We start from the raw sequence: 24,316 nt of genomic DNA, 5'->3' as shown, positions 1-24,316 counted from the left end.
TTCTCGGCCCTTCTTTCCTCTGCACCCACCACTGATTGTCTCCTTTTTTATTCCGTCCTGCTGCTCTGCCTGTGCGTGCTGCAATTATGCAAAGTTGCAATCAAGGAGCTGAATTAGCAGCTCATCTTGGATTAATTAGTGATGGATGCAAATCTCTTTCAACAAAGAAGGGGGGGTGGGAATGCAAAAGCTGTGGGTATCCTCTCTGGGTTTCTCCAGCTCTCCCAGGCTGGTGTAGCTGACGGGGACGGGAGGGATACACAGAGTAACGCCTTGCAGGAGAATTGGAGCATCCGTGTGGAAGAAGTTGGTCCGTGGCCTTGGGAGGAGGGCTGGGTGCCCAAAAGCTGATGCTCAGGTCAGCCCCTGCATCTCCCTGGAGCATTTAAACCTAGTGCTTTGGGCTTAGAGCAAGTCCTCCTCCCACCCCAGTCCTGTTGCAAAGCTTGGAGAAAACCCAGTTAATCCCCGCAGCCTCCAGTGCCGAGCTCCCGCCAGCACCGGGGATTTCTATTCGCCTACAATCGGATTGCAACAAACCCCTCCACTTGCATTGAACAAATTCCCTGGCTACTCCCCGCTTCTCGCAGGCCCCGATAATCCCCCAAGTGTGACTCTGGCCAAGAGACAACATCCCTGATTAATCTCCACCGTCTCCGTGAAAAGCCGGTGCTGCCAAGGATGTTCCCAGCGCCGGCACGGCACGCTCGGCTGGCGTTGGGAGCAGACCCCAGGGAAGGATGTGAAGGCTGCGATGCTATTTAAAGGAGATTTTCCAAGAAGGGATTGCAGGCTTGGGAACGGCCTCCCCTTCCCGGGAAGTGAAATAGATGCGCAGCGCTCCAGGGAGCACTGAGCGTGGGGGTGTTGGAGCAGGGCGGGGGGGCTCAGATGTTTCATCCCTTTGCCTGGTTCCCCCCCGCTCAGCAATATCACAGATACGGTGTCACCCACCCCGGCTGGTGCAGAGGGGACACGGCATTGGGGACAGAATGCCCAGGGCACCCTGGCAGGGTGAGCACGGCTTGGTTAAGGAGCCGGGTTTTGGTGCTCCTTAACCAAAGGACGGCTCGTGGCTGCGCCCACGGGGATGGGGACAGCAGGGACAACCACTTCCCGCACTCCCCAAGGGTTTAAAGCTGTGGCTTGAGGTTTTTGGCAGTGCGGTGGGATGCAGACACCTGAAAGGTCTCTCCTTGCTCTCATCTCCGCAACAGCAATGATTAAAAAAACCTGACTCCGCTGGAAGGGCAAGAAAAAACTGCAATATAGGGGATTTCTGGAGACCATCCTAATCCAACCTCTCTGAGCCAAATGAATCAGCAGCGTCTTATTCCACCCGGCGGGATTAATCGGTGTTCGACCAGGCTCCAGGAAAGCGAGGTGAGGCTCTGAATAGCACGGACCTGTGGCGAGGTGGCTGCAGGGTGTTAGCTGGTTCACGGAGCCGAGCAAATCCCTCCTCGTAATCCGGCAAACGCCACCGAGATGCACCCGCTCGTGCCGGGAGCTGTTGCACAGCGAGGAGAGGCAGGAAAAGGGAAGGCGGCAAAAATACCTCTAAAAAGCTGTGGTGCGAGTGAGGAATGCTCTGTGGCTCATGTTGTTGGATGTGGGGGTGCAGGGGAGAATCCAGGATGGGGCTGGGGCGGGGGATGTCCCTCCTGCCATGGGGATTGGGGTGTCTGGGCCAGCTTTGCCCCATCGTACTCAGAACCTGGCAGGTTTTTCTGGCTGTTAAAGTGGGTCAAGCAGAAACCCAAGGAGCATCCGAGCTCACCAACCTCAAGCCAGCTATATCAAAGCTGAATTATTCAGGGCCAGCTTAAAAAATTGAAGAGCCCAGCAAAACTCAGGGAGAGCCCAGCTCACAGGATCAACCCCCCCCCCGTGCCCCCGTCGGGCAGAGGTGGCTCAGCCTGCCCATGCTCGGGAGGCAGCTTGGGCATTTTGGGAGGGTGGACAGCGTTGTTTGGGTCTAACACTGCCCTTGAGGGTGGGAAAAGCAGAGAGAAAGCACTCGGAGAAGTTCACCCTGACGGATTCATCTCCCTGGGGTCCCCCATAACCCGCCAAGCTGTAGCTTTGGGTACCCCAGCACAGCCCCATTGCGCCCATAGTACAAAAAGCAGAAAGGGAACCCCCTTGTCACCCAAAATGGGGATCAAGAGGTCGCATGATTTTAGACAGGACGGTAAAAGTCAGGGGCTTGTTATTTGCCACGAGGTGTTTGGTCGCAGCATCTCCCTGCGGCTCAGAGAACAGCAAGTGCTTTTTGAGATGCTCCCCTGAGCTCAGTTGCTTTTATAGGACCCCCCCCCCCAACTCTGTACCTGGGGCTTCGGGATGGGGAAAACCAGCTTGTGGAGAGAATCCCTGCGGAAGGCGGTGAGTAATTCTGCCTGGCAAGTGCCGTGAAAAGGCGAGCGCACATATGCTTCAGCTCATCCTGCTCTTTTTGTAGAGTACTCACACCATCTGTGTGCCAACCAGTGGCAGGTGTGACCAGGGACCCCCCCCCCCGCCCCAGTCCCCCCCTTTTCTTAAATTTCCAGGGTACCTGGCAGGGAGTGATGGGGTCTGGTGTAGGGCAAGGGGACAAACCCCAAGAGGAGTGAGGTTCTTTGATGTTTTACAATGGCACTATCAAATCAGAGCTGAACAAACCCATCCGGAGCAAGCAGCCTGAAAAATCCCCCCTTGCACTCATGCACTGAGCTGTGCAGGTGCTCAGCCAAGGTGAGAGCAGGGAAAGCTGAGCCCTTGGCTCCAGGCAGAGCTTGGCGCAGCAGTCTGGTTTGGTCTGAGCCAAACTCCGGCTATTTCAGCCAAGGAGAAAAGATGGAAATTTCCACCTGGCCTGTTTTCCTCCATGCGATGAATTCGCGGGAGCCCCTTTGCTCAGCCCTGCTCCCGGCCGAAGGGCGGCTGAGGAGGCACAGCCGGTTTTGCCTCTAATTTCCACTGGCGTGAGTGGCAGCAGCGCATCCCGCCGGCCCCGCACTCTGATTTATACAACGCAGCGTTTATTGACTGTGAGAAGATTGTAATTCACAGCCCGGCGCGTTGCAGCCATGGCGTGTGAGCGGGGATGGTACTTCTTCTCCTTCCCGCTGCCGCCATCCTCCCACGCTCCGGGTGGGGAGAACGCAGCAAGGGCTGGTCCCCCAGGGCTCTCACCCAGCTCGGTGGGAGGGGGCACCTGCTGTGTCCCCCACCCTGTGCCTTGCTGCTCCTGCGAGAAAACCCGCTAGCATCAAATCCCCGTGATGGTGCCTGCAGCCTTGGCCGGTTCACCCAGCTCAGGAGGGGTGGGGACACCGCCGTGTCCCTGCCTGGAGCACCCTCCTTGGGGACACGTGTCCTCTCCCTGGACAGATGTCCCCACCACCCCACGCTGTTAGTTCCCTTCCTTCTCTGCTTCCACCCACTGGTTATGCTGGGGAGCAGAGACCCCCCCCCCACTTGCTTCCCCAAAAAGCTGGGTGATTGCTGTGTTCTGCTAGCCAGAGCTGCAATCCATCCATCCATCCATCCATCCATCCATCTGTCTGTCCTTCTGTCCATCCATCTACTCTTCTGTCTGTCCCTCTATCCATCCACCCATCCTATCTGTCCGTCCATCCATGGCACAGCTCACGCTGACCCTCTCGGCCCCTCTCATGCCAAAACCATTTGCAGGGTGGGAAGGACCCTGCCCCTGCAAAGCTCAGGTCCTAAATGAAATTACCAGGCCTTTCTTCCTAATTAATCTCTCTTCCCAATTACCTCCAGGCCTCCGAAATCCCCCTTAAAGCACCTATAGGCAATGCCTACGGGGTAAAAAAACCTTTCCCGTGGCCCCCGGGGGCCCCCTAGCCCTCACCCGGCGGCCCGGGGCTGGCGGGGGGGGTCGATGCTCGGGGCACCCCCGCTCCCGGTGCGCACCCCGGGGGAGGGTGGGGGGGGAAACCGGGGGGGGGGAGCGGAGGAGGAGTGAAGGGGAGGCGGGAGGCAGGGCCTGGGCCGCCTCTGCTTTTCTCTCGCAGCCGCCGCACTCGTCCTGGTGACCCCCCCACACACACTCCACGCTCCCCCGGAGGACGCGCCGGTATGGCGGGGCCGGGGACCGGCGGCCGCCGGTGCTGAGCGGGGCGGGAGCGGCGCGGATGCCGCAGAGCCGCCGCGGCGGAGGGAGGTAAGAGCAGCCGCCGACCTGTTGGGTACGGCCGGGACCGCCTGCGTGAGGACAGGGGGGGTGAGGTACGGGGAGATGTCTCCCCTGACCCCCCCCGCCTTCCCCCGAACCCCCCTGCCCTCCCCGGCTCCCGAGCATCCTTCCCCCGGGCGCGGCCGGGGACGGGATTCCTCCTCCTCCTCCTCCTTCTCCTCCTTCTCCTTCTCCTCCTTCTCCTTCTCCTTCTTCTCCTTCTTCTCCTTCTCCTCCTTCTCCTCCTTCTCCTTCTCCTTATCCTCCTTCTCTCTCCAGCAAGGACCTTCTCCTTCAGCCCGAGGACCGGGGGGGGGGTGTTATTGAATTCCCTCTGTTTATTGCAACTTTGCTGCTTGCAAGATGTCGCTGGGGGGGGGGGGGGGGAACCCTTTTGCCAGAGTAAAAAATCGTTTCTCTGCCCTGACGGGGCAAGGGGGGGTTCTGCGGTAGCTGGGGGGGGTCACCCGGCACTGGGGTGCAGTGGGGTATGTGTCCCCTGCTCACCCGGTCCTACGGGTGCCCTGTCCCCGGGTGAGACCCCCCACCCCTGGGTGGTGATGGAGGACCCCCTGCCCTCCCACCTTGGGTCCAGAGGGACGGCAGGGCCCAAGTCCCCTCCCATGGACATGGGTGTAAATCCAAAGGGAGGGGAAAATCCGATTTATTGCGGCACAGGGATGCTCGGAGGAAGCGAGGCGGACGGGTGCTGGAGGGCTGGTCCAGCACCGTGGCTGTGCAGCGCATCCCGCTCTGCTCCCAGCCCCAAGAAGTTTGGGCCACAGTAGGTATGGGGTGTTTCCAGTCGACGTGTTCTCCAGCTGGGATCTCTGCTATGGAAAAACCCTGCAACAGGCTTTCCCGGCATCCCGGGAGTTGCTTCCCACTGGGCTTTATTGCCTGGAGTAGCAGCAGGCATAGGAGGATGCTCGGTGGAGGGGATCACAGCCAGCTCCTGGGTGAGCAATGGGACACAGCGGTGTGCCCAGCCGAAACGTGCCCCGCTGGGTTGTCCTGCCCGCGGGGCTCTGGGATGGGGGGGTCTTGGGGCCCACCCTGGTGTGGTGCAGGGTGGGGACCCCAGCCTGGCCCCATCCAGGCCTCCGCACGGCCTCGGGGCCGTGGCAGCGCTGCTCTGTGCCACCAGTCCCTGCAGCGAGCAGATGCATTTGAGGCTCTACGATTGCGCTCACGGGGTCTGTGGGTACCACATTTGCCACCCACCCCAGGGCCCCCCCCCAGCATCTGACCCATCCTGGCAGCCGGGAGATGCTGGAAATCCTCTCTGCTCCTGCAAACGCCACATCTGCCAGGGAAACCAGAGAAATCACTCATTGATTTTTTTCCCTCCTTTGCCTGCCTCAACCTGCTGTCTTGGAGGAGATTATTATTTTTTTTTCCCACCCCCCCCAAGCCAGCTGGGTGGTCTGCGGGCGGCGGGCGCGGAGGCAGGCTGGCATCTAGCGACTGGCATCGGTAATACAGAGCAGCCCCCCTCGCTGCCCTGGGTTGCTCCCCAAGGCCTGGGCTGGGATGGCCCCAGAGGGATGAACCGTATTTTGGATGGCTCTGGTAGGGTCGCTGGAGGATGCCCAGGGGTTTTGGGGGCTCGTTTGGGGATGCATTTGGTGCGGACCGTCTCGGGCATGCTGCTGGGGTCTCGCCGGCAGCTTTCTGAGCGTCTCCCTGCTCTGCCATGGTCCCTCGGAGAAGCAGATCCGAAATGCTGGCCTTAAAAGCCGGGTCGTATCCTATCCTCTCCCTGAAAAGGCTGCAGGAGTGTGTCTGCCCAGGTCGGTGGCTCTGCCCCAGCCCCAGGCAGCAGAGATGCTGAAAAAGAGCATAAACCAGAGTAAGCACGTGCTGCCTGCAGAGAGCAAGGGCTTCCCAAGGCAGCCGGGATCTTCCCCGGCAGCCACCCTCCATGAGTGGTTTTCACCCATTAATTTCTCTAATTGCTTTTGGAAATCGCAGCAGCGTTTGGCATTGGTGGCATCCCAGTGAGGTGCTGAACCAGGCTGGGGCGAGCGCTGTGCCTCAGGGGTGGCTCACGTGGATCCCCCCAATTACCGCTCACCATCCCAAATCTAAACTCCTGCCCGGTGGGTCGAGGGACCCCGCTCTCCTCCAGGAAAACATCTTTCCAGGTGGAAAAAACATAGGATCCACAGCAATACAGTGGGGTGGGGAAGGCTCAGGGCCACCCACATGCCATCCATCCCTTACAGACCCCTGGCATCACCCGGACGATGGGGACACACAGAAGCCACGACCCACCTGTGTGCCCCGGGGGTGTCACTGCTCTCCCCCCCTCCCCAGGTGGGCCACGATGGGCTCGGTGGGAGCCGAGCGCTTCAAGGAGCTGAGCCCGGCGGGAACGCCGGAGGGCAACGTGGTGATGAGCTTCAGCTTCGACAGTTACCAGCTGGAGGAGGACGAGCTGCAGCGGGGCAGCCAGGCCAAGGGCATCCTCACCTTCATGGAGCCGGGTGAGGGCAGGCATGGCATGGCAGGAGTTCCCTGCTGGTTTCCCACCCATTTCGGACCTTCCTGGGACAGGTTTAATAGCCACAAACGGCCTGAAATGCCATCAAAATGCCTAATGCCTTTTTTCAGACCTGTTTGTACCCATGTGAGCCACCACAGCATGCCGCGGCAGTGGGCTCTGCAGGTTGGCAGGGAGCTGAGGGTTCACACCCTGGCTCTCCCCCAGCCTGCAGCTTCACCCTTCCCAGTGTAGGGCTCAGGGATGCTCCCAGGATTTACCCCAGCCCTGCTCCACATCCCGGGGCAGCCCTGTCTGCCTCCACACCCCCCCCCAACCCCTCCTGCACCTTGATTTTGGCTGTTACCTACACTGCCTGGCTCTCAGGTTATTAGACTGCAATTAAAACTCATCAGCCCCCAAAGCCCGGGTGTTTTCCTGCCTCCTGGGTCTCTCATTGAAACGCCTCTATTTAGGAAGGAGTTTCTCAGGGCTGGGGCTGTTTGTTTGTGAGATCTGTGGGGCGCTGGGCTGCTTGCTGTGGGTGGGACGTCCCCTCATTTGCCATAAAGGATGTGAAAGCACCATTCATTGCCTCCGTGCTGGGGTCTGCTGCAGGTCCCATGGGTGCAGCAGTGGCACTGTCATGTCTTTTTCTTTCCCCTTCTGGGGCAGTTTCTGAGGATCCCGAGCCCCAGGATCGATACCATGGGATTTACTTTGCCATGCTGCTGGCCGGGGTGGGATTTCTCCTGCCGTACAACAGCTTTATCACCGATGTGGACTACCTGCACCATAAATACCCAGGTAGGTCTCCAGCAGCTGCAGCACTTCCCGGCCCCCCCAAACCTGGGGAGAGCTTGGCCCCGCTTCCAGGGGAGCTGGACCCCTGCCATTGACATTGAGCTGCTAGAGCGTGTCCAGAGGAGAGCAACCAAGCTGGTGAGGGGTCTTGAGCACAAGTCTTATGAGGAGCGGCTGAGGGATCTGGGGTTGTTCAGTCTAGAAAAGAGGAGGCTGAGGGGAGACCTTATCGCTCTCTACAACTACCTGAAAGGGGGTTGTAGTGAGGTGGGTGTTGGTCTCTTCTGTCAGGTGTCTGGAGATAGGACAAGAGGAAATGGCCTCAAGTTGAGGCAAGGGAGATTTGGGTTAGATATTAGGAAAAATTTTTTTACTGAGAGGGTTGTCAAACATTGGAATGGGCTGCCCAGGGAAGTGGTTGAGTCACCATCCCTGGAGGTATTCAAAAAGCGAGTGGACAGGTACTCCAGGGCATGGTTTAGGGGGCATGGTTAATGGTTGGACTCGATGATCTTGAAGGTCTTTTCCAACTGAAATGATCCTATGATTCTATGATTCTATGATCCCCCATCATCACCTGCCTCTCTGCAGGGACCTCCATCGTCTTCGACATGAGCCTCACCTACATCCTGGTGGCCTTGGTGGCCGTCATCCTCAACAACGCGCTGGTGGAGCTGCTGAGCTTGCACACCCGGATCTCCGTGGGTGAGTGGGGGTCCCCGCGCCCCTCGGCAGTGCCGGCCCTGTGCTGTCCCCCCACCACCCGCCTCCGTCTCCCACCCGCAGGCTATCTCTTCGCCCTGGGGCCCCTGCTTTTTGTCAGCATCTGCGACGTCTGGCTGGAGCTCTTCACCCGCAGGCAAGCCTACGCCATCAACCTGGTCGCTGTCGGGGTGGTGGCCTTTGGCTGCACAGGTATGCGGGACAGCGGCTGGCAAGCACAGCCCTTCAGATGGGGTGGGAAAACAGCCCCATCCCCAAGAGCCGTGGTCTCCTGGGACAACCTCTTGCTCTGATTGCTATAAGCTGACCCTCGTGTCCCTGCTCCATCCCCTCCACCTCTGTTCAGGCACCGCGGAACCGGCCAGGGGCACCAGCACCAAGTCGTGCATTGGTCCCCAACACCACCAATGTGGGCTACCGTGACGGTTTTGCTCTCTGAGCCCCCATGGTGGCTTCCCAAGCCCCTGCACCCGTGGCCACTCTTGGTGGGAACAGCCATGGTGGGGCATCCAGGGAGGGCAAAAAAAAAACAAAACCCCCCGCTTTTGGGGCAAGGAGGCTTCGGGCACTGCGGCGGCTATTCAGGAAGGATGCGGCTCCCGGATGGCACAGCAGATGGGCTCCCACCTGGGTTTCTTTCCCCTACCTGGCATTTCGGCTGCAGCAATAATCCCTCCTTCTCCCCTCGGCGCATCTCTCCTGAAGTGCAGCAATCCAGCTTCTACGGCTACACGGGGCTCCTGCCCAAGCGCTACACGCAGGGAGTGATGACGGGCGAGAGTAAGTACCCGCTCTGCTGCCCCGCGTCCACCTCCGACCGCATGGGCTTGCTCGGGGGGACCCTCCTGCGCCTTCTCCTGGGGTCCCAGTGAGTCGCACCCGGGGCCCCACTCTCCCCAGCGCAGCCCAGCCGGGTTGCCAGCAGATCACGGGCACCCCAGGGTGCTCCCCAGCAAACCGGGATGTTTAATGGTTTCTAAAAGTCACTTGCAAGACCCACTGCAGTGCCATGCCAAGCTGGGGTTGGGGATGTCTGCCAGGAGCTGGCTTCATCACCCCAAAAATCACCGCTGGTAGCTCCTCCACACCTGGAGGCATCACATCCACACGGTGGGGGGCTGACGGGGGTCCCTGAGCCGCGAGGTTCAGCGGGACCCGGTGCCGATAGCTCTTCCATGCCACCAGGCACCGCTGGGGTCATCATCTCGCTCAGCCGTATCTTCACCAAGCTGCTGCTGTCAGATGAGAAGGAGAACACGGTCATCTTCTTCTTCATATCCATTGGCATGGAGCTGACATGCTTCATCCTCCACCTCCTGGTGAAGCGCACCCGCTTCGTCCGCTACTACACAGCCTGCTCCCACAAGGGTCTCCCCGAGACCCGGGGGGCCGGCGACCGCGGGACAGGCTACCGTGTCCACCACGATGTCACCGCCGAGGATGTCCGATTTGTAAGCCAAGGGTGGGTTTCCCCGCTGGCCCCTGGGTCCCTCTCACCGCCGGAGCTCAGCGCTGGCGTCCCCTCTTCCCCCCACCCAGGAGAACCGGCACCGGGGGCCGTCGAGCTCCCCCCGGGGCAGCCCGGGCCCCGAAGCTGAGCTGGCCGGCAGCGGCACCTACATGCGCTTTGATGTCCCTCGGCCCAAAATCAAGAGGAGCTGGCCCAGCTTCAGAGGTGGGTGGTGGACGAGCCAACCGGGTGGTTTTGCAGCATTTTGTGGGGCAGAATGAGTGACTGGTGGCCTGGGGCTTTGGGGAAGGGTCACCCCTTTCTCAACGTGCCCAAAACCATGGGGCAATCTCAGCTTTGGAAGCTACCCTTGGGGTGCAGGCAAGATTTTCGGGCTCTGCAAGGGGAGGGCTGCGAGTTTTGGCTGAGCTGTGCTGCCTGTCCTTGCCAGACATGCTGCTCCACCGCTACGTCGTGTCCCGGCTCATCTGGGCCTACATGCTCTCCATCGCCATGACCTACTTCATCACGCTGTGCCTCTTTCCCGGGCTGGAGTCGGAGATCCACAACTGCACGCTGGGGGAATGGCTCCCCATCCTCATCATGGCCATCTTCAACCTCTCCGACTTCGTCGGCAAGGTAGGAGAGAGGCCAACACCAGTGCGGTGAGGGCCTGCCTCATTTTTGTGTCCTCTTTCAAAGCCGCTTGGCTCCACCAAGGGTCATCTCCACCCCATGGGTAGCTAACCAGTGCAAGGCAGCTCACTGGCATGGCCGAGGTTGAGCTCCTGCAGCCGTTGGGCTTTCCACCATCTCGTCTCCTCCTTGCTGCCCCATTTTGGGCACCGTGTTGCCCTCCCCAGCCTCCTCAAGCCCCCCCCCCCCAGCACGATCTCTGCCCCTCGCTGCAGATCCTGGCTGCCCTGCCCTACGACTGGAGAGGGACCCATCTCCTCGTCTACTCCTGCCTCCGTGTGGTCTTCATCCCCCTCTTCATCATGTGCGTCTACCCCAACGGGAAGCCCACCTTCAGCCACCCCGCCTGGCCCTGCATCTTCTCCCTCCTCATGGGCATCACCAACGGCTACTTCGGCAGCGTCCCCATGATCCTGGCTGCCGGCAAAGTGAGCCCCGAGCAGCGGGAGCTGGCAGGTAAGACCGAGCCCTCCTGGGAATCCCATGCAGGGCGGCCAAAGCGCCTTGACGCCCTGTGTCCCTTTCCACAGGGAACACCATGACCGTGTCCTACATGACAGGCTTGACGCTGGGCTCAGCTGTGGCGTATTTTGCCTACAGCCTCACCAGTACGTCCCACAGTACCTGTTTCTACACCGAAACCTCCAACGGCTCCTTTACGTCGGGGTACTGAGCCCCGGGGTGGGGCGATGGGGACAAGATGGGACCTGCTTCCCACAATGGTCCCCACCGCCCCGCTTGGTCCGTGTCCCTCCTCAGGGAGGGAGCCTGGAGCCAGAAAGCTGTCCCAGGGCGGACAGGGACAGGCATCCCGTTGGCATGGGGTTGTGGCATCCCGAAACGGCCCGTGCTGCCCAGCCAGGCGCTGTGCAGGGCCACTTCTTGGGGTGACATTCCCCCCAGCCTGGGGGACGGTCCCATTGCTCTTGGGGGGCTCCCCATCAGCGATGTGCAGCTCTCCAGTGGAGGTGTGGGGAGGGTGTCTTCTGTTTGAGCCAAGCCCTTGCCAGGAGGAAGAAAATACTGCCAAATCCCAAAGGGAATAGGACCAGCACTGGGGAGAAGGGTGATGGAGGGCTGGTGAGGAAGAGGAGGAACAAGAGAGGAAGGAAATGCTCCTTCAGTCCCTGGTGGCTTTGGGAAGGTGGGTCTTGGCTTTCATTGATGGTGCTGCAGGTTTTCACCAAGAATGGCTTGAAATCATGATCCCTCCCCTCATACACCAATCGCTGTGTAAAAGACCAAATTCACTTCTGCTGGTTGGAAAAAAAATCTTTTTTTTTTTTTTTTTTTTTTTTTGGTTGTGTCTTGGTTTTGCCCCCCTAACTGCGAGAGGCAGGGTCTTGCCTCCCCGTACCCCATGCTGCCCCATCACAATGGGGCAGAAGCGGGGGGGGGTCTCTCGAGGCCCCAGCACTGCCACTGCTGAGCTTCAAGATTTAGTGCAAAGGACATAAATGAAGCCGACGCCAAATTAAATGTCTTTGCACCGATACCTGGTTGTTAGCCGTGCCACTGGCACTGGCACGGCCCTGGCACTGTAGGCACTTGGCTGCTGGTGATGGGCTGGGCTGGCAAACACACACAGGGTGATGCCTGCTGCCTGTCCTGTGGGGTCTCGGGGTGCCCCTTGTGCTGCTCCCCATCTCCAGGGTCCCCTCTGTCACCTGGGGTGGCTGGACCTGTCACCGGGTCCCATCGAACCTGTGCCAGCCTGCAAACTGCTGCTGAAGTGCAACACCTTTACGGGCAGCAAGAGGGAGAGAGAATGGGCTGAGCGGAGCAGAAACCATCTAGAGAAGGAGCGAACAGCAGAGGCTGCCGCTTTTTGGGACCGGCGGCACCTCGCTGTGCCGGGAGTCGGCGGGTGGCACCTCCCAGGGAAGCAAAGCCCAAGGGCTGGAAGCAGCAGGAGCAGGAGGAAGCAAGCACCAGGCTTCGGACCCTCGACCCGGCCCCACCAGCACCAGAGGGTCTCGCCATGCCAAGCCCTCGGCTGGTGGAAGTGCAGCTCACACCAAAAAGAGCAAATCCAGCGTTTCATCCTCAACACATCGTCCCTGCAGGGCTCGGGGGTACGGGAGTTGCCGTGAGAGTGGTCGCAGGGGAAGGACTCGCACCTCCTGCCCCACAGGTCCCTGTGAGCAGAGACGACTGCTCCGGGGTCCGATCCTGTCCATCGGTGCCACCCCACAGGGGAACTGTAAGACGGACGGGGTCTCCCCGAAGAGCCACGCGACGCCTTGGTTGGGTCTTTCCCCAACCACAAGGCAGGGGCTCAGCCAAAAAGCGATCATTGCCACCAAGGTGGAGAGAAACCCCGCAGTCAGGACGAGCGAGACAAAGAAAGATGCTTCGTTGGTTTGCTTTTTTTCAATTAATTTTTTTTTTTTTTTATGAAAAAAGATCACACGGAGTTCTCCAACAAACAGAATGCCAAAAAAATTTTTAAACAAAACATAAACAAAACAAAACAAAAAAAAAAAGACAAAAACCTGGCTCTCCTTTCCTCTCGATTGTCTGAAATATCCTTGTGTTCCATAGAAGGCAGTGGGTTTTAAGTGCTTTCTATTTAACATTAGCATAAAATCTCTCTCGCGCGCTCTCTCTCTCGCTCTTTAAAATATGCTCACACAATTTGCTTCTAGAAGTACAGTACACTTTGAGCGTGGGGGGTGTGCCTGTTCCCAGATCATTTACAATCACAATCCAACAGGAAATAAAAAATAATATTCTAAACGTCAGACTGTGTTCATTTCTGTCGTTGTTTTTTTTCTTTTTTTTATAATTTCATAATTTTTTTCACAGTTTTAAAAAGTTTATATTTATATATATATATTTATATTTATATTTATAATTAAAAAGTTGAATCCATTTAAAGACTTATAATACAGGAGGGCTAAAGAGTCTTTTGGTACATTAAAACTGTACAGGCTAGAACCGTCACTATCCGCTGCGCCGAGGCACCGGTGGCCTGGGTTGGAGATGGTACGAGCTCAGCACCATGTGGTTCATTTAAAGGACGAGGAGTAACTTTGCAGGGGCGTCCCTCTCCCCTGAGCCCCGGCCTCCAGTCTCTGGTACGCAGCCGGTACCAGGGCGGATAGTTTCCAATCTGTCCTTGTCTTAAGCGTCTCCCCACCAGAGCCTGGGCCGTCACTCCCGGCCGAGCCGGGCCCCGCTCCGTGTCCTAGCAATCTGTAGTGCGAGTCGGTAGTTGCAAAGATCAGTGCGTCTCTTGGAGGTTTTTTTTTGTTTTAAGTGCAAGGATGTTGCATCATTGCGTGGTTCTCCTCCGGCGTCCCCTCCGGCCAGGTGCATCCCTGGTGTGGCAGCGGTGATGCCACGGCTCCGGCGTGTGCCCACGAGACAGTGGGTCAGCTCCGCAGAGGGAGTGAGGAGGCAATGGTGGCGGCTCTCCGGGAGCCATGGGGAGTTTGGCCGGCTGGATGGAGCAAGCTGAACGGTCCCCTCCCTGAGCCCAAGGTGGCAGTGGGGCTCTGGCTGTGGAAACGCCGCAGGTGGGCATGGCCGGGCTTCACACTCTATCCCCATTCCCTTCAAATGATGGTCAAGGGCTTTCCAGCAGCTCCACGTCTCTGCTCAGGCAAGGCATGGGGGGTAAAGCCAGGTGAGGGATGCCGAAATCCAATGGCCTGTGGTCTCCTCTGCTCCAAGCACCGAGCAGCAGCTTTTCCCAGTCGTTTCCTGCCCCCCTTCACTGCACACTCCAAGACGAGTTCTTTGTTCGCCAAGTGTCACCCCATCGCCATGCGCTTGCTCCCCCCGGCACCTTTCCAGGGCAGAAGGGACACAGAGCAACAGGGAAAGTGGGTTCAGACTGTTTGTTCGAGGCAGTATCCCAGACTGGATGTTGGCTCGTCTTCCACCCGGCTCCTCCCAGCCCAGAGGACTTCTGCTGCCATCTCCGTGCTGGGGCCAGCTCTGCCCCTTCGTGCTCTACGCTGCTGGCCGGGGGCCTCCAGGGAAAGGGAACCGCAAAAAGGCGCTGAGAGGATCGAGACGAGGCGCTGAGAGAGACTCATCTCCTTTCTCTTTCACCCTGTCCTTCCTAAAGGGTCATGCGAAACTAAGCAGGAAAGGGAATATAAGGACGGAGAGGAGCGTACGCAGAAGGCTAGCGGCTGTCCTTCCACGTACATGCGGCTGCCGAGTTACTGATGGGGGCAAATGACACAAAAGGGATCCCTCCTGCCGGGGGGGTCCCGCTGGTGAAATGATCACGAGACCCATGTGCTTTCCTGGACCAAAAGGAGGAAGGGAGAAGTTGGTCAGTGTCACCTTACTTAAAGCCACTTCCAGAAGAGCCTTGGGGTTCAAGCACCACCACCACCACCCCCCAACGGCATCTTCCTCAAGTCCTGTAACTGCTTCCCCAACCCCTTTCTTCAGCCCTCTCCTTCCTCCTCGTGTCTCTCGCGCTCTCCTGTCTGTAGTGTGACACAGAAGTCATGAGCATTGAAAGAAACAATCATGTCGTCTGAACAGGCACGTCCTCAGGTTTGTCCCGTCCCTTCCCAGGGGGTGGCACATGTCCCCTGGGCGGTCAGCAGATGACAGGGACCCCGTCGGTGTTGAAGATCATGCCCGTAGTGGGCTCGTAGGTCCCTGCAAGGTAGTAGAGGTCCTCACTGTCTTGATATTTCTTCGTCTTTAGCATCTGCTCATATTGATCCAGACCAACAACAAGACACTTGTGTGAGATGGTCTGGACATCGTTTTCATCCACGTGAGAGGACTGGTAGAGGGCTCGCTGCATTACAGGAACAAAAGGAGGGAGACAGAAAGAAAAGGAGCAATTAGATCTCACAGCATTTACAGCATCATCTTCAATATGCAGGAAAAATGTCCATCACAACTGGCCAGGGCTTGTGCTCGCACTCGAGCAGAACACCCCACTCATCTCCACTGCCCGCCCAGGGGACGGACACTGGGAATCTGCACAGGCCCCCGGGCAGTGCGGACACACTCCATCCAGTGCACTAAACCTGAGTTCTCGCTTTCACTCAGCTCCCACTGATGGGAATGCTGTGACTGCCGAGCGCACAGACAGGGGAATACGGAGGCCAGGAGGTTGTCATCCTCACTTCAAAGATGCAAATGCAAAGACGGGTGCTGGATACCAGCCCTCTGTTCCTCCCAACACCAGCAGCTACTCCCACCCTCCCAGAAACACCCATCCAAAGTCCTGGGCACTGCAGACTCAGCAGCTGAGGCAAAAAGCAAGAGCCAGAGAAGCTCGTGGGGCATTTCCCCAGCAGCATTTGTTACAGAGTCCCCCACATCCCCTCCCAGCCCTCCCCCAGCCTCACCAACCTCCATAAAGTCCTTCCTCTGGTTGGATGCCTGCAAAGCTGTGGACAGACTCCTGCCCGATTTCTGATCCCAGCGCTGTGCCCAAGAGGAAGAGAAAACAAAAAGGAAAAGCAGGTGAATTAGTTTTTTTTCCATGCTATCATCTCCTGCCCACCACACGTGCCTTTACAACCTCAACCCCTGTCCACAGCTACTGGTAATAAATACTAAGAGCCTACTGTAAACCACACTGCACACATGTGCAGAATTTAGTGTTTCTGAGCACCAGGCCAGTCATTCTTACATGTAAAACTTGATCTGGCTCTTGTCACTCTTTGAACTGACACAAAAGTCTTTATTTCCTAGTACGATAAAACCCACCCTTCCCCTGCTCAAGGGTTAAACACCACGCTTCTCCACACCACAGGCAGACCCCAAAACGTGAAACGATGAGGCCACCCCCATTACAGTACCAGTAACGAACTGGGCCATGGGTGTTTTCCTCATACTGGGAAACAAAAGGAAACAAGGAGCTTTGCAGCCCTCTCGGCAAAGGAGACCAGCCTACCTTGCCTTCGTTGAGTTTCTTCCCAGGGTTGGTTTCTTCTGGGTGATAAAACCATTTGACTCGGACCACCATGTTGTTCCCCCATGACTCCCACATGCTCTGGATCCGGCCAATGTAGGGCAGGTTGGGGCGGCCAGCTGAGAGGAAGACTGCACAGTCTCCAATGCGGATTATCTCCTTGCCCCGGACAATGGCCTTGTAGAAGAGCTTCCTGGCCTTCCCTTTCATTCCTCGTCTCTGCCAAGAGAGGATCGCGCAGGTGAGCAGCCAGGGATCACCCAGGTTTTCCCCACCCACCACTGCTTGCCTTGTCCCGCATCCCACCCTTCGCTGTCGGCAGAGCCACAGCATCCACAGGCATTCCCACAGGAAACGGGGCAGAGTGACACACCATGCAGGATGGCTCCCCCAGACACAGCAAATACCAACCCCAATCTCCTTGCAAACTGGAGACCTTGGCCGGGGACACACCATGCCACCAGAGTTTCACCACCCCAGGAGAAGGCAAAGGGCATGGGTAAGAGGCACCACAAGGCAAACACCAGTGCCGAGCACTACGGAGCGGTGGGAGAGGCTCTGTTTACCTGCGTGGGTTTCCCAAACCACTTCCACAGCTGCCGTGCAGGGAGGAAAGCAGCAATCTTGGGCCTGTTCTCCACTGACGGCAGCCGCTGGCGCTTGGCCAGCTCCTTGGTGGTGGGCAGGTGGATGCCCTCACGCTTTTTGGGCCTGCTCTTGTTGCCGCTCTGCTGCGGTGCCGGCTGTTGCACCGGCTGCTGCGCCGGCTGTTTCTGGCTCTGGGGGTGGGAAGACGCGCGGGATTTCCCTGCCTGTTTGGTTTGCTTGGGTGGGAGGGTTTGCTGCACCGAGGAACTTGGCTGGGCCTCAGCTACTTCGTCATCAGAGCTACAGGAGGAGTCTTCATCCGTAGTGGAGGAGGAAGAAGAGCTGGAGCTCGATGAAGAAGAGGTTGATGAGGCCGAGGAAGAAGAGGAAGAGGAGGATGAAGACGAGCTGCTGCTAGAAGAGGAAGAGGAGGAGGAATTGGAGGAAGACAGAGGGGTGGATGCTCTCGAGCTGGCTGAGCTGCTGTCCTGGGCCTCCCCTCGGTTCTTCTCAGCCTCCTCTTCTCCCTCTGACTCCGAGCTGCTGTCGCTGCTGTTGCTCTCAGACTCCTCCACGGCTGCTGGAGCTGCTGCCTTTTCTTCCTGGTCCTTCGAAGCAGTGAGGCTCTCTGCTGAGCCATCGAACTTTCCTCCGAAGCTGGCAGGGGAAGGGTCTCCCTCAGCTGCTTTGGCTCGGGAAGATTTCTGCTTGCCCTCCGCACCCACTGCAGGGGGATAGCCCAGCCCCAAGAGACTCTTGCCGTCTCTGCGACTGGCCAGGTTCGAGTCCTCCAGCATCCTCATTGCCTCCTTCATCTTCTTTGTCTTTGGAGACATCACGCCCTCATGGTCCAGCTTGATCAGGATTTCGTTGTCATGCTTCCTCTGAGCCTTGACCATGGTACCAAACTCCTGTGTCTCTTCTGTGGGCCGCCCTTTCTTGGCCTTGGTTTTTGACGCCGAAGCATCGCTAGAGCCGAAGGCCGCCAGCGTCCCTGGGAGGTCGCTGTAAGGTTCCGTGCCAAGGATGCTGCCGAACACAGCAGGCTGGTAAGCGGGTTGCGGGGGGCTATGCAGCTTAGTGGAGATCTTCATTTTGCTGGCTTTGGACCTCTTTTCCTCTGTGGGGGCCGGAGAGCCTCCAGTTGGCAGCGGTTGCGATTTTCGCGACCCCTTCATGCTTGGCTTGCCCAAGCAAGCTGGTTTCTCTGGGACTGAAGAGGTAACAGGTGAAGACTCAACCTGATCCTTCTCTTCTGGCAAGGCAGCCTCTTCTGCAGAGGGGAGGAAACACAAAGGCATGATGGTATCCATCCAGATAGGCTTTATTAACTCAGACACAACCAGACACCAGTGCTGACCAGTCTCTGGCCAAGGGTGGCTTGTTCCTGACTGCTTAGGTACAGAGGCACAGGTCCTCACTGCTCACTGAACAGCCTTACTAAGCAGCCTGGCCTGATGCCATCGCCTGTGAGTAGCTGATGAGCAATGCCAAGCGATGCTGCTTCAACTGCAGGGGAACCAAACTGCAGATCTCCTGCATCTTTGGCCCTACTGATGGCTGCTGAGATGCTCAGCTGAAAAAGGGACCCTGCTCTGCAGCCTTGACTGACAGGAGGAAGCTCTCAGAGCACAAGCCAGCTTCTGAGCCAACCTCCTGCAAACTAGCCACAGCAGAGCAAGCTGATGCATGGATGCTCTGCACTCAAGCAGTGCATCCATTCCCCTCCAAATCTTGCCCCAAGCAACAGCTCTAATGTGGGGAGAGCGGTGGGGAACTGTGCAAGGACTCTCTCAACTCCAGGTCTGGCAGGGGTGATAACCTACCAGCTTTCGCCTTGACACTTGGTTTTCTTCCTCGCCCTTTGCCCTTTGAGACAGGCTCCTCTGACCCCAGTGTAGCTCCCTCTTTTCCTTCTCCAGTGTCTTTGCTGGATTTACGGCTACGGCGCTTGGTGCTGGGTACCAAAAGGGCTGGGGAAGGCTCAGCGCCTGGAATAGGTCAAAGACACAGTCAAATGCAGTCAGATAACACATGAAACAGAGATGCAATACAGGGAACGTATCCCTACCAATTCTGCAATACGGACTGGGTCTTTTTTCCCTGTGGGTTATATCCCACACCAGCTCTGCATGCCCATAATTGATGGTGCAATCTTTGTGATTGCAAGTCTGTGAACTCGTCCCAAAATCTCAGAGGCAGGTGGACCGAAACTCCCTACTTTTCACAGTGGGAAGTGCCATGCAAAAAAACTGAACAGCAAGACTCACATTGGATCTTGTAGTCAGGTGGGAGAAGCCGAATGTGAGAGAGCGGGATACGTCCTGTGTCCCCATCATCAAACTCTACTGTGATGAGATCACCATCTTCCTCCAGATCCAGGGCTCCTGTTGGGGGAGCAGAAGATGGGATTAGGGACAAACATCAGAGCACAACCCCCTTGCCAGGGAAGTGGGGACGTGGGGGAAGACAGGGATCCTGCACCAGCTCCAAAGCATCCCGTCCTCACCTTTCCTAGGCTGTGCAGGGAGAGCACAGAAGGCTCAGACTGCAACAGAAAGTCCCTGATAATACTAAACCAGCCCACCCAGTGTAAAATTTCCCAGTCAGCAGCACTGCTCCAGAACATAACAACCATTCCAGTTTGACTTCCCACCTCTTTTCCTTATCTTCCTCTATTCTTGCAGAAATCCACTTCTCTGTTTTCACTGCAGTATCTTTTTTTTTTTTTTTTGACCTGCATTTTGTAACTACTCTCAGCAATCACAAGCTGGTGCTTTCACCTTCTCTCCAAGAGAAGTAAGCCATGTTCCCATCCTCTCTTCTTGCATCAGCATCACTGGTCTGTAACTCATAAGTAATTCTTCCCTTATACACATGTAGTGTGACCAAGAGCCCAAAAGCAAGACCAGTCATGGTAGAATTGTCCAGAGCTCTTCACTGGCTTTTTAGCAGGACCAGATGGGAGAGTTGATCAGAAGCAAAGCTATGAGAGCGCAGGTGATTTAGAAACCTCCACAACCTCCGATATCTTTGGTGCCTGGAGTTAACTGTGACTTTTTGAAGTGTGTTAAATTTCTCTGATATTTTAAGCTCCTAAATTGCTCAGACCTCTTCCTATGAGAGCACACCTCCTGGACTAACAGGATGTTACTAAACCAGCACCATGACTGAGTTGGGCATGACCTGGAGAAGAGGAATGGGCCAGGCTCTGACCTCCAGGACACTCACAGCACATTTCAGGTGCTTCCCCAGACAAGCCTGACATCCCTCAGGACATGTAGGACTGAGACATCCCTGGTTCACAGTGCAGAGCAGTCAGGGTGTCCTTACCTCGGACAACTGTCCCTGGGTAGAGGCAGCGGTACTGCTGGCTCCAGTAGGCTGCAATCCTCGTGCCCTCAGGCAGGAATCGCACTGAAGGTGGTTTCACGTCGATGATCTGCTCGGGGCAAGAGGAAGGCAATTACTGATGTTCCTGGAACCAGCACAGACCATCCCACCACACTTGGTGTGTAGCAAAGCAGCTCTGGAGAAGGCAAGGGACAGCTTCTTTGCTGCTCACAGGGCAGCGTGAAGGACTATCCCTGCTGGCATACAGGCCTAGTGCCCACTGCCAGTGGGGGAGCTCAGCCACGGGGCAGCGACCCACACCAAGGGGAGCTCTGCCCAGGCTGGCCACAGAGGAAGGACCAGGGCATCCCTGCAGCCCCAGCTAGGGGAGGAGGAGGCTAGCTGGAAGTGTCCTCCACCCCAAAACAGGGCTCAGGCACCAAGAACAGGCACCCTTTGGCCTCACATACCGCTTCCTGCAAGAGCTGCTCCAGGCAGTAAATGTGGGGACGGTTTCCCCTCTCACCTTCCACCACTACACGGTATCTGAAACACAAAGGCCAGGTCAGACACGGCACATGGAAGACATCACCCCAACCAGCTAACACCTCCCTCTGAGCCGTACCACCAGTATATGTGAGAGCATTTAATGAGAGGTAATTGGATTTTCCTCAGCACTGATAAACCAGAGTGAACTCTCCTTCCCCCCCGCCAGACTCTGTCAGTCTCTCTCCAGCCAGCTCTACACAACCCCCAAACTGACCCCTGCATCAGCTACATCCCCATTCACCAGCAGAGCCTGGGCGGATACGGTAGCCCCTCAACTCACATGTCTGGTGAATGCACTGTCTTGACATGCCCGGCATAGAGCAGCTTGTCATCCATGGGGATGAGGACACGCAGACCATCCTTCAGCTCATCCTTGTCAATTATGCAGGAGCGGGGAGCTGTGAGGTGTTGGAGCAAGGTGGGGATTAGAGAGCACCATAAATGAAAAAGCAACAGCAAGGGGAGAGGGAAAGCTCGTACTCCCAGCATCACCCTCCCCTAGGAAAAGGCCAGTAAGCCCTTTGCAGAAAGGGCTCTCTCTCTGGCTAGCTCCTGGCAGAGAAACATTTTGCCCTGTTGGTAATAATAAAAAGTCCTCCCTCTTGGTAATAATAATAATATACCAGTAAATGAAAATAGGGAAGCTCAGAGAGTGGGCTTCATCGAGATGTCACAGTGGGCCACTCTGATAAGGCTTGGTTTTGGCAAGCCAAACTGACTGGAAAAGTGGTATCTCCACCCCAAGGACTCACGGCTTTGGATGAGGAACGTGTGAAAGCAGCACAGTCCTCTTCTGAGCAGCCTTAGGAAACTCGCCCAGCTCTTCTACCTGTACAATTAGGTCCCTGGCCCCTCCTGCCCTCACCTGGTGTGGGAGGTCGCTCGACCAGCATGCTCAGTGGGATGTTCTCATCCTCTGAGAAGCTGCTGTCTTGGTTGGGTTCAAAATCCTCCTCTGCTGCCATGCTCTCCATGAGCTTGCTGACAGCTCCTCCTTTCCCTCGGTTCTGCAGGAGAGCAAGCAGCACATCAGCTGGATGACAACAGGCAACGGTCTGATCCCATCTCACCTTCCTCCAGCAACAAATAACCTGAGGATATTGGGACCAACTTGTCTCCATCCTCAGCAATGTTAATCACACAGAGAGTTAAGTGGATGTACCCAAACTTGCTTTTTGGTTGAACAAAGACCTTTGCTTTTCTGGGTTTATCCCCAAGCATCATTGACAGCTGACCAAAAGCTATTTCACGCATCCTAGCCACATCTCACTCCTGAAGGTTAGGAGAGATGCTGTGGAAAAGACAGCTGTAGCTTTGCTCTCCATTCACCGTATCTCTGCACAGCGCTCCTGAGACCCTGTCTTCACTAAGCAGGCAGCAGGCACTGTTCCTGTTTCTTCTCAAAGCCCCACGATCCGTTACACACAGACCATAAGCATTACACTCAGAAATCACATGAGAAGATGCAGTAAGGTGTGTAATGAGAGAAGACAGGCTACAACAATGGAGCACAAACCAGTTGTGACCCGGCTCACCCAGTGCTGAGCAAGGCAACTCCATCACCGTCTCCTTGGTCCTCACTATCCATGAAGGCTCTCCCTCCACCCTGTGGTGGCCTTAGAGAAAATCCTGCCTGCTCATTAATTTGGGGGGTGAAGGCAAATGAACGCCAGATGGTAGCAGCAGGTACTACCTGATAGTCTTTCTTGGATTTTAGGCTTCTCCAATGAGCATTTTGCCTGTAACACACCCAGCAAAACCTGCATGTCTGTTTTCCCTCCCTCACACTGCAACAGTCCAGGAAAAGAGCAGGGCTCTGCCAGCCACCCAGTTCACCCAGACTAGAACCAGCCCCTCACCTCTTTTTTCACCTCCTTGGCTTTCACCTTGGCTTTGCTCTTCTTGGTGGAGCTCAGGGCATTCGCCAGGGTGACACGAACATCAGATGGCGAGCTAGGGATCCCAGGAGGAGACATGGATGAGGAAGAGGAGCAGCAGGGTGTTTCTTTACCCTTCTTCCGCTGCTAGAAATAAAGAAGACACTCCGATTGGTAAAGATCTGGGCCCAGGGAGAGGGGAAAGGTGGAGCAAAGCAGGCTGTGCACAGGTAGGATGACGTTCAGCCAGCAGCTAGTTCACTGACCGCACTATGTCCTACATCTCCCAGCTCAGCTTTCAGGCTTCACGCATTTTGGGAAGAGCTTTTCATCACCCTGGAGAGCAAGTCCTGCCCACCAAAGAGCTCCAAGAAGATCCTAACTGGCCTCATGTCACAACTAACTTTAACTGTCCCCACAATCAGTGCTCCTCCATAATGCTGCTGTGAACTGAACTGGAGCCAGAGAGAGCCCAGCTTTCAGCCAAGATGAAGAGCCAGCAACCCAGAGATCACTGCCACCACCAGCCACGGACAGCCCTCAGAAGATACCGTATAAAAGCTGAAGAGCCTTAAAGGCCAGCATGGGGGCCACAGCTCACCAAGCGAGTAAGATTGTGCAGAGAGCGGGAGAGAGATTTCACAAATGTTTTGATGCAGGATTGTCCACTCTGGCCAATCCAAGCAGGATGGATTTGGGACAGGGAGGGTGACACAAGTAACCTGCCCTGTTTAAACACAACAAGCTTTTACTCCCTGCGAGTCAGACCCAAGCCTGACAGCTCCTATGGGCGTATGTGGGGCTGGCAGAGGTGACAAGGGGCAGCCAAACAGCACTGGGGCAACAGCTGCGACACGATTCAACTCTCCTCTGCCCCAGTGGAGTTAATCGCTCTCCCCTCGCCCTCAGCTCCCAAGGGTGCCACACCAATTCTGCCAGCGCATTCCTCACCTTGCTTAGCTCCTTCCTCTCCTTCCCCTTGCTGCCCTCCTTTTTGGGGCTCAGGGGTGCCCCTTTGCCACAGCGCCCAGGCTTGGAGACAGGAGTGGAGCTGGCAGGCGCCGCGGGGGTCAGCATGGCCGAGGACATAGTGGCGTCGTGGAGGAAGATCCGCTCACTCCGGCGCCGGTTCCACAGGTCATCGTCACTGGCCTCCAGTCCAAACTCAAAGCTCAAGTCCTTGGGGGACTTGAATTTCTTCAGCTTGCGGCCTTTCTCAGACCCAAGCTTGGCCTTGTCAGCGCTTCCAGATCCAGAGTCGAGGCTGCTGGGGGCCTGGCTTGGCGGGATGCTGCTTGCCTCCAGTGGCCCCTTTTTTCCCCGAAGCAGCCCTGAAGGCGACTTCTTCCTGATCTTGATCTCACTCTCCGAGTCAGTGTATTCAAACTCTGTCCCTAGATGCAAAGGATTTAACCATCAGTCAAAGCCCTGGCTGAGCCAAGAGGGGCCACATCCCGCTTGAAGCTTTTGGGCTCCATGAGAGATGCCGTGCCTGTTCAACAGAGCCCTTACTTGTTCCCCTTTCCAACCCACATCCCTCAGATCTGCATTTCTGTCCCATAAAACACTGATTTCCCTGAAAATAAGTCTCCCCTGCCCCAAACGAGAGCCCACCCATTCAGGCAGTGTGGTTCAGTATGTTCCTTGCCTCCATTTTCTCCCTTCTCCCACAGCCAAAACCCTGCAGGGAAGTTCGTAAGAGAAAAGACACTCTAACATT

At 56.7% G+C, this 24,316-nt stretch overlaps 2 protein-coding genes across 11 annotated transcripts in view; one reads left to right on the top strand and one right to left on the bottom strand.

The window, feature by feature from the left end:
• Positions 1–1,174: 1,174 nt before the first annotated feature.
• Positions 1,175–13,091, top strand: SLC29A4 (solute carrier family 29 member 4). 2 transcript variants are annotated; one of them, XM_052772309.1, is made up of 11 exons: positions 1,175–1,383; positions 6,509–6,678; positions 7,350–7,481; positions 8,070–8,183; positions 8,265–8,393; positions 8,907–8,981; positions 9,387–9,652; positions 9,741–9,876; positions 10,103–10,290; positions 10,563–10,803; positions 10,878–13,091. In XM_052772309.1, exons 2-11 carry the CDS (start codon positions 6,519–6,521, stop codon positions 11,018–11,020), a joined length of 1,584 nt encoding a protein of 527 aa, XP_052628269.1. In that variant the 5' UTR covers positions 1,175–1,383; positions 6,509–6,518; the 3' UTR covers positions 11,021–13,091. The 2 variants fall into 2 exon arrangements, with proteins under 2 accessions (XP_052628269.1, XP_052628267.1); XM_052772307.1 differs by lacking the exon at positions 1,175–1,383 and adding an exon at positions 4,062–4,177.
• TNRC18 (trinucleotide repeat containing 18) overlaps positions 12,710–24,316 on the bottom strand; it is a 57,254-nt gene continuing 45,647 nt past the window's right edge. For 4 of the 9 annotated variants that reach the window (XM_052772297.1, XM_052772301.1, XM_052772306.1 and 1 more), the window contains 12 exons: positions 23,548–23,990; positions 22,579–22,743; positions 21,585–21,810; positions 21,000–21,117; positions 20,641–20,716; positions 20,171–20,279; positions 19,108–19,224; positions 18,664–18,828; positions 16,816–18,110; positions 16,232–16,468; positions 15,685–15,759; positions 12,710–15,121 (listed from right to left, as the gene is read on the bottom strand). In XM_052772297.1, the coding sequence (XP_052628257.1) occupies positions 14,915–15,121; positions 15,685–15,759; positions 16,232–16,468; positions 16,816–18,110; positions 18,664–18,828; positions 19,108–19,224; positions 20,171–20,279; positions 20,641–20,716; positions 21,000–21,117; positions 21,585–21,810; positions 22,579–22,743; positions 23,548–23,990 (3,233 nt within the window). In that variant the 3' untranslated portion in view covers positions 12,710–14,914. The remainder of the gene's footprint in view (positions 15,122–15,684; positions 15,760–16,231; positions 16,469–16,815; positions 18,111–18,663; positions 18,829–19,107; positions 19,225–20,170; positions 20,280–20,640; positions 20,717–20,999; positions 21,118–21,584; positions 21,811–22,578; positions 22,744–23,547; positions 23,991–24,316) is intronic. The other 5 variants (XM_052772300.1, XM_052772302.1, XM_052772304.1 and 2 more) reach the window with 3 other exon arrangements.

The sequence above is a fragment of the Harpia harpyja genome, chromosome 21, assembly GCF_026419915.1.
Source record: "Harpia harpyja isolate bHarHar1 chromosome 21, bHarHar1 primary haplotype, whole genome shotgun sequence".
NCBI classification, from domain to species: domain Eukaryota; kingdom Metazoa; phylum Chordata; class Aves; order Accipitriformes; family Accipitridae; genus Harpia; species Harpia harpyja.
The sequence above is the reverse complement of the archived record's forward strand: the minus strand, read 5'-3'. Positions and strand labels throughout refer to the sequence as shown.